The 8,851-nt window shown below is 45.1% G+C and overlaps 1 protein-coding gene across 4 annotated transcripts in view; it reads right to left on the bottom strand.

Annotated features, from left to right (window-relative positions):
- Nucleotides 1-8,851, bottom strand: part of LOC110538034 (histone-lysine N-methyltransferase 2A) — a 61,287-nt gene that overhangs the window by 33,222 nt on the left and 19,214 nt on the right. For 3 of the 4 annotated variants that reach the window (XM_021624580.3, XM_090192842.1, XM_090192838.1), the window contains exons 4-14: nucleotides 7,762-7,955; nucleotides 7,424-7,537; nucleotides 7,019-7,181; nucleotides 6,637-6,871; nucleotides 6,227-6,525; nucleotides 2,800-2,903; nucleotides 2,045-2,155; nucleotides 1,208-1,321; nucleotides 867-1,016; nucleotides 305-515; nucleotides 58-171 (exon numbers count right to left, since the gene is read on the bottom strand). In XM_021624580.3, the coding sequence (XP_021480255.3) occupies nucleotides 58-171; nucleotides 305-515; nucleotides 867-1,016; nucleotides 1,208-1,321; nucleotides 2,045-2,155; nucleotides 2,800-2,903; nucleotides 6,227-6,525; nucleotides 6,637-6,871; nucleotides 7,019-7,181; nucleotides 7,424-7,537; nucleotides 7,762-7,955 (1,809 nt within the window). Of the gene's footprint in view, nucleotides 1-57; nucleotides 172-304; nucleotides 516-866; nucleotides 1,017-1,207; nucleotides 1,322-2,044; nucleotides 2,156-2,242; nucleotides 2,498-2,799; nucleotides 2,904-6,226; nucleotides 6,526-6,636; nucleotides 6,872-7,018; nucleotides 7,182-7,423; nucleotides 7,538-7,761; nucleotides 7,956-8,851 lie in introns of all 4 variants that reach the window. The other variant, XM_090192845.1, reaches the window with a different exon arrangement.

Below are 8,851 nucleotides of genomic sequence, written 5' to 3'. Positions count from 1 at the left end.
GAGCATGGGAGCCCGTTACACAGCAGAAGATGTTGGGCGTAACACTGGAAGACCCACCTGTCAGGTCCTCACACTTGGCATGGACCCAGTGGTTACAGGTGGCACACTGCATCATCTGACTGTCGTAGTCACTGTCCTCATAGCACTTGAAGCAGATCGGACAGTAATTGCCTTTAGAAAGAGATACCGTCAATATCCTGCCATTCCCATATGAACAGTGAAATCAAATAAATGAACTTGTCTTATCATGTTTTAACATTAGTGTTTGCAGATCAACTTCCCCAAAGCGCTCACGTCATCTCACCTTGGTCGTGGAGCTTGGTGCAGTCTGGACAGAGTCCTTTATCGTGGTTCCACTCGGTGTCCCAACTCTTCCCTGGTGTAACCCCACAGCTTTTACACCTGATGCACGTCATACACACCCAGGCCTTCCTCCTCCTGTTGGGTTTGGGGTAGTTAGGCCCCAGGCATGAAGGGTGATAACAGTTCTGACATCTGTCACACTCCAGCAGAGGCTGAGGAACACCAGAGAGATACAGTATTACAGTTACACATAGATTGGTGGCAACACTGATGTCACAGTTTGGATATATGGTGGATATATGAAGATTGTTAACGGCCTGAGTGGGAACTATTTAACAAAATGTCTGTTGTGGTCTACTTAAGTGTCTCTCCCATAGACATCAATAGCAGATAGATCTGGTCTACTCAGTTCATCGACTCTCATTGAACCAGAAAATAAACAGAGTGGAGTGTCACTTCCTCTTCAGTCTATGGGTTAACTATGGACCCTAGATATAGCCTAAAAACTAGTGACCAGGTGTTTAAGTTCTCAGGAGTGACTGGGGCCTTGTGTGGACCCATACCTTGGAGTGCTTGTTTTTTCTACCACATATATGGCAGCACTTGCAGCGACGACAGCACCAGTTCTCCTTGTTCTCCTCAGAGGGCCGCTCCGTTGGCTCAAGGCAAAACCGGTGGAATGGCTCACAGCACACCTGGCAGTACAGCATTTGCTAGGATAGGAACAGATAACAGTCTGCAGGTTTAAGACCTTCCAATGGTGGATTCAAAAGATCCATCATGGCCATACATTGACAAAAACATCCTACATGTCAAAACATCCTATAGCAAATATCAGTGTTGAAAACAAAGACATTCCTCCAATGGGACATTGTAATAACAGAGCCATGTTGTGAGCCTTTACCTCTTGTTGTCCTTTACTGGCACACAGCAGGCAGACACAGGGGGGCATGATGGGTACAGAGGTCAGGATACTCAGGCCTCCCATCATCCACACGTTCTGGAGGTCACAGTCCTCCTGCATGGCAGACGGGAGGCTTAGACACAGCTTTCAGCTCTCATACGAAGGCCCGCAGTACAGAGTCAGACACAGGTGTGGGAGATACAGAGATGGGAAACAGCCTTCTGGACTCTTGATGTAGAATAACACTGACATCCAGTGGATAGATAAGGGTATTACAGAAATAAACCAAACCAAAGACAAAACCTGATGATAATGGCTAATTTAACAATGGTTATAAACAGAGTAGTTTGGGTCCTGGATGCTGAAACAGCATTCTTGCCGTGTATTTTGCATACAATATAGCACGGGTATGACACAAAACAACTTATTTACTGTTATATTTATGTTGGTAACAGTTTATAATAGCAATAAGGCACCTCAGGGATTTCTGGTATATTGGCCATTATAAACTGGGTGGTTCAAGCCCTGAATGCTGAAAGCTATGAGCCCTGCTCTAACTCTGTTGGTAAACGGTTTATAATAGCAATAAGGCACCTCAGGGGTTTGTGGTATATTGGCCATATACCACACTCCCTCGGGCCTTACTGCTGAAATAAACCACACCTCCTCTGCTTTATTGCTTAATTATAATGCAAGGCTCAAGTTCAGTTGTTTAAATCAATGCACTTGTATTGGGCCTATATTTTTCTGGATTGGCTCGACAAGCAAAATCAGTAGCTAACTGGTAAATGAGATCTCTAAAAACACAGCTACAAGAGTCAGGGAAAAGCATCCGACCTTGAAGTCCACGCCGATCTTGTGCGTAGGCTCGGAGGGCTCCCTCTCCCTCTGGTCGAATCCATTGGCCAGGGCGGCCAGGACGCTGGGTGGCGTCTGTTCCAGAGGATTCTGGGAAAAATATGACGGAGGATGAAAACGGGCTCGTCCCCACCCCGCCTCCACCAACATCCTTCCCCTCTCACCCCCTACCCTGGCCCTTGGCCACCCCGGAGTGGCCCCAGTGTGGGATAGCAGGCGCCAGGGGTGGGGAGACCCTTGGTCCTCGGGGTAGGAGGAGGATAGCTCCAGGTCTGGCTGTGGGTGTGGGGGGGACTGAGTCATCTGTGCAAGTAGCTGCTCCGCCGACAACCCCTCTGACTCTCTCTCTCCCTGGTAGTCATCGTCCAGCCAGCTGTAGACACCACCGCTCAACGGGCCGGTCTGCTTCTGCTGTGCCTGTGAAGGGTGGGACTGCTAAGGCCAAAGCAAAAGAGCACCAGCGTTATCTGCCACGAGCACCTATAAGCAAGCAGCAGCTTAACTCAGAATGAGAGAAGGAAGAGAGGACAGGGAATCCCACCATGAGGTGCAGCAGAGGGAACACGAAGTGAGTGGAAATATGGAGAGATTGGAGAGAGAGCGAGAGAGAGAGAAGGGTGGGGAGTGGGTTGTGGAGATCCTTTGTGTTATACACCTAGGAGACCCAGAAACTGTCAATTCATGCACCGCCTGCTCAGTGGCATCAGAGCAGCAGCCCTGTTGTGATTCTTTACCTTGTCAGTTTTACGGCGACCAGGAGGGACTCGGTGGTGCAGTCGGCGATGTCTCACACCGTCGTCTGACAGGTCTCCCAGGAATCCATCCAGAGAGACAAAGTCTGAAGACGAAAAGGAACCATTGCAGTGGTCATTAGACATACAGCATTAATACTTCAGAGTTAATGCATTACCTCACAGCTATGAACGGGATCTTCTAGAACAGTGGTTCCCAAACTTTTTATAGTCCCGTACCCCTTCAAACATTCAACCTTCAGCTGCACTAATACCAGGGTCAGCGCACTCTCAAATATTGTTTGTTGCCATCATTGTAAGCCTGCCACACACACACACACTATACATTTATTAAACACAAGAATCTGTGTGAGTTGTTGTCACAACCCGGCTTGTGGGAAGTGACAAAGAGCTCTTTTTGGACCAGGGCACAAATAATAATATAATAATATTTGCTCTTTATTTAGCAATCTTACATATAAAACTTTATTTGTTAATCGAAAATTGTGAATAACTCACCAGAGATTAATGAGAAGGGTGTGCTTGAAAGGATGCACATAGCAATGTTGGGTTGTCCTAGAGAGTCTCAGTCTTAAAATCATTTTCCACACCCGGTTCTGTGCCTGTATTTAGTTTCATGGTAGTGAAGGGAGATAATCCACTCTCACATAGGTATGTGGTTGCAAAGGGCATCAGTGCCTTAACAGTGTGTTTTGCCAAGGCAGGATACTCTGAGCGCAGCCCAATCCAGAAATTTGGCAGTGGCTTCTGATTAAATTCAATTTTCACAGAACTGCTTGTTGCAATTTCGAAGATGCTCTCTTGTTCAGATATCGGTAAGTGGACTGGAGGCAGGGCATGAAAGGGATAACGAATCCAGTTGTTTGTGTCATCCATTTCGGGAAAGTACCTGCGTAATTGCGCACCCAACTCACTCAGGCGCTTCGCTATATCACATTTAACATTGTCCGTAAGCTTGAGTTAATTTGCACATTAAAAATGTTGTTAATGCAGACAGAAGAGCAACAACTTCTTAATCATAGCCTCAATTTTGTCCCACACATTGAATATAGTTGCGGAGAGTCCCTGTAATCCTAGATTCAGATCATTCAGGTGAGAAAAAACATCAACCAGATAGGCCAGTCGTGTGAGAAACTCGTCATCATGCAAGCAGTATATACACAAGTGAAAATTATGGTCAGTAAAGAGAATTGCACTTCTGTGGGTGGTTAAAACGTTACATGGTCACTGAATAATATTATTGGATAGTGCAGAAAATACATGAGAGGTCAGGGGGCTTGCTTTAAAATTGAACAATTTTCACTTTAGTGTCCAAAACGTATTTTTAAGCTGCCAGGCATTCCCATGGCAGCAAGAGCCTCTCGGTGGATGCTGCAGTGTACACAAGTGGCGTCGGGAGCAACTGCTTGCACACGCGTTACCGCTCCACTATGTCTCCCCGTCATGGCTTTTGCACCATCAGTACAGATAACACATCTTGACCACCAAAGTCCATTTGACAAGGCCCAGCATTGTCACAAAGATGTCCAGTACTTTAAAAGTATCCTCTCCTGTTGTTCTGGTTTGCAGAAGAGGATGTCTTCCCCCATAAAAGTAACGGACCTATACCAGAAGCTGTGCCAGGCCCACCACGTCTGTTGACTCATCCAGCTGTAACATATAGAATTTACTGGCTTGTTTGCGAAGCAGTAATTGTTTCAAAACATCTGCCATGTCACTGTTGCGTCGTGAAACAGTGTTGTTTGATGAAGGCACTGTCTGTATAGTTTATTTGGCCTTTCCCCCCAGCCATATCCACGTCAGCAGGAAGAATTAAGTCCTCCACAATGGTATGGGGCTTGCCTTTCCTAGCCACTCTGTAGATCACCATATGTGATGCTTCTAGCCCCTTCTTATAAATGGCATCTGTTGCTTTTATACATGTCTTACTACTCAAAAGTAATCTTAATTCTCACTCAGAAAACTCCTTTGGCTTATTTTTCAAATTGGTATGTTTTGTTTCTAAATGTCTGTGCAAGAGTGAAGGTTTCATTGAGTTCTGAGATAGTGCTTTTACACATATAACACACAGTGGCTGAGGAAAAGCACTACTCCCAATGTAAATGAACCACAAATCAATGTAGTTCTCATCATATTTGCACCTCTTCGATGGTCCAATGTCCCTGTCTGTTGCTCAGTGTTTTCCTGGGGAAGGGGGCAGTAGCTCTTCGGCTGCATCAGATTCACAACTGTCAGTGTCCATGCTAGCTGGGCTAACAACAAATGTAGAATTACTGATGCTAGCATTGGACGTTGTTGCGGATGAATCAGAATGAATTGGGTAACATAGATAAATAAGATGTTTTATTTACTTTCATAATATGCTTATGTGAGATATTTGTCATTAGAATGTCTCTTTTTGGACTATACTGTTGGCAGTTGCACTTTTCCCTTCTCAGCTAGGGAAAAGTCACTTGGGGCACAAAGAGGGGAGAGGTCAGGTTTGAACATTATCTTCATATGTGAATGTATCTGTTAAATCATGTGAAGTGCTCCACAAGGTCTGTACGCCAGTCAACCCCTCCTTTTCCCATTGGGGGGAGGAGTATGGCAGTGTCTGGAACCATTGTATTACCCCTCTGATGTTGAAACTTATCTTTCATAGTATCTGACCTAGAGGCTCACTCCCCTCAGTGAGCTTGTCCAGGAGTTGTATTTGAGATGGGAGTATTTAGAATTGACAATTGATATATGCCATTGGATGAGGTAATGTTTTGGTACTATGAAGTCTCAGGAACGAGATGAGAACCTCATCTTAGAGACCAAACTGAATGATAATTTATAGCTAATGCTATCTGGCTATGGGATACTCCTCTCTCAAGTAAAAGTCTTTCTTTGTGAACTGTTCCTAAGATCTGTGGTTTGTCATGTAAGTTGAGAGGGGTGTATCTTGGCTATAAAAGATCTTGGTATTCTCTTATAGGCACTCTCAGAATTAATTTATAGACACTGAATTGATCTGAGAGTCAAAGGGCTATGGTGAAGCTCATATAATTAAAGATGACGTTTAAGTATAACTGACTGGTGTGTGGTTTGTAAACTCTCCTCATTTAGTAATACAGGAAATTACCACGACAACGTGCTCGTGGAAGCAGAACAATGTATAGTCGACGGGTGCAGGTGTAGTACTATCAGTAGAGCTGGTATGTGTCTCTATGGACGTGGGCCTTACTAAATGGACTGTTTGAAAATGTGAAGAATTTTTATTGATTTATTTTTAAAACGTGAATCACATTTTTATTTGGCGTACCCCCGACGGCATTGTGCGTACCCCAGTTTGGGAATACCTGTTCTAGAAGATCTAACAATATTAAATTAACAGAGGAAAATCCCTTTGTATGATCACTTCTCAATAATGTTATATTACTACCTTGGCTGCGTGGGCCGGGGCCTCTCCTCCGGCCGGGGGAGGCAGAGTTGGAACCCACAGTGATCTCCAGGTCGGAGTCATAGTCCAGCAGGTCAAAGTAGGAGCGCGGCTTCACACAACGCCGCGGCTGCTTCCTCACAGATGGGCTCTGGCTGTCCCCCATCTCCATCCCATCAACTTCCTCATTGCTAGACTGACCCACGCTGAGGGAGTGCCGCCTGCGCTTCCCAGGACCTCTAGGAAACTTGCCACTCAGGCGACGTGCCTTTCTGTCTTCAATCTGATCGCATCTTTTATATCTTTTGGAGAGAGAAATACATTTGTCATTTAGTTGTCTATTCAATCTATATAATTCAATAGCATATATGTGAGTTGGTCACCTTTGCAATTCTGATGAGCAGTACACTTACACGCAGCACTGTCGCTTCGTATTGGGCCCTCCAAACTTGGGTTTGTCCAGGCAGTTCATGCACTCGCCACAGTCCTCCTCATGGTTGCAGCCCTTGCAGATCCCACACCTCCGAGAGCGGAGCCCGAATGGTCCAAGGCTCTTTTGTTTAGCAAAACCAGCTCCCGACTTCCTGACCTTGGTAACCTTCTGGTCCGGCAGCCCAGGGCTGTCTGGCCCAGAGGGAGACCGACCACCTGCAATAGGTAAGGTATATGATTATGATATCTTTCATAGGAAAGTCAAAGAAAGTTGTGGGGAAAGACAAGAACGCATGATGTCACTTAAAAAAGTTTGTTGAGAGATTTGCATTGATAATCCGTTTTGAAAGCTTGAGGCTCTACCTTGGTTCTTGCCAGAGGGAGATATGCCAGTTCTCTCATGCAGTGGCAGAGCACTGAGTCTGGGGATCATGTCATCGGGCACCAGTGCACGAGGCTGGCCCAACACCACAGCTGCTGCACGGCACACGTGTTTGATGCGTGGACCCCCCGCTCTGCGGAACTCCTGGTAACAAGGAGAGAGGGGGACAGGGAGGGATGCTGTTATGACACATTCTTTTATCACAATGAAAAATGTATTTGTGACCAGAATAGGTGGGTCTTAGTGAGGAAGAAACAACATACTGATACTTTATTGACTAAGAGAAAGAGACAAAGTTGCATTCAGACACATTGAAAAGCGAGAGACACTGAAGATAAAGTATGCAGAGAACAGCACAGACCAGGATTGTGTTCATATGCCCATACCTGTGACAGGGGAGGGTCAGTCATGTTTGAGGCAGCAGGCTCAAGCTGCTCTTTCGGTTTCCTCCTTTGTCTCTTCCCTGCTGCATCTCTGGAGCCAGCAGGCCCTGATAGAAGCTGCAGGTAACATGTTTCATCACTATGGGCTTACACAGGAAGCTCTCCAGAGATATCACAATAGATGTTAATGAATATCATCCTATTTAATGACAATGAGGGGAAACATAAAGCATATTCTGTATCAGAAAAAAGTCCCATCATGCATGCTGTTTAGTGCAAAAAATAACTATCTGCATTGCAATTTTAAAGTGTATTATTTTTATGAGTGAGACAATTATTACCCCTGAGGACTTGAGTTGCTTCTGCTGGTCGATCTTGTTGAGCTGGACCTTGGCTTTCTTGAGCAGATTGAACATCCTCTTATTGGCCCCTGTGAGGCAAACTCTCTGGGTGGCTCCTTTCTCCTCAGCAGCAGCACGGTCAGCCTCAGCGATCGTGTCCAGATGCAGTTCCTGTGGCTCAACCTTTCCTGCTTCTGGGACAGAGAAAGTCCAAAAGGTATGTCACTTTACTTTCCAGGGTAGTTCAAGCAGTGAAAACATACAGTGCCTTGCGAAAGTATTCGGCCCCCTTGAACTTTGCTACCTTTTGCCACATTTCAGGCTTCAAACATAAAGATATAAAACTGTATTTTTTTGTGAAGAATCAACAACAAGTGGGACACAATCATGAAGTGGAACAACATTTATTGGATATTTCAAAATTTTTAACAAATCAAAAACTGAAAAATTTGGCGTGCAAAATTATTCAGCGCCTTTACTTTCAGTGCAGCAAACTCTCTCCAGAAGTTCAGTGAGGATCTCTGAATGATCCAATGTTGACCTAAATGACTAATGATGATAAACACAATCCACCTGTGTGTAATCAAGTCTCTGTATAAATGCACCTGCACTGTGATAGTCTCAGAGGTCCGTTAAAAGCGCAGAGAGCATCATGAAGAACAAGGAACACACCAGGCAGATCCGAGATACTGTTATGAAGAAGTTTAAAGCCGGATTTGGATACAAAAAGATTTCCCAAGCTTTAAACATCCCAAGGAGCACTGTGCAAGCGATAATATTGAAATGGAAGGAGTATCAGACCACTGCAAATCTACCAAGACCTGGCCGTCCCTCTAAACTTTCAGCTCATACAAGGAGAAGACTGATCAGAGATGCAGCCAAGAGGCCCATGATCACTCTGGATGAACTGCAGAGATCTACAGCTGAGGTGGGAAACTCTGTCCATAGGACAACAATCAGTCCTATATTGCACAAATCTGGCCTTTATGGAAGAGTGGCAAGAAAAAAGCCATTTCTTAAAGATATCCATAAAAAGTGTTGTTTAAAGTTTGCCACAAGCCACCTGGGAGACACACCAAACATGTGGAAG

Source organism: Oncorhynchus mykiss, chromosome 2, assembly GCF_057628025.1.
Source record: "Oncorhynchus mykiss isolate SJ-2025 chromosome 2, ASM5762802v1, whole genome shotgun sequence".
Classification (NCBI taxonomy): Eukaryota; Metazoa; Chordata; class Actinopteri; order Salmoniformes; family Salmonidae; genus Oncorhynchus; species Oncorhynchus mykiss.
This window is presented reverse-complemented; position numbering and strand designations above follow the sequence as displayed.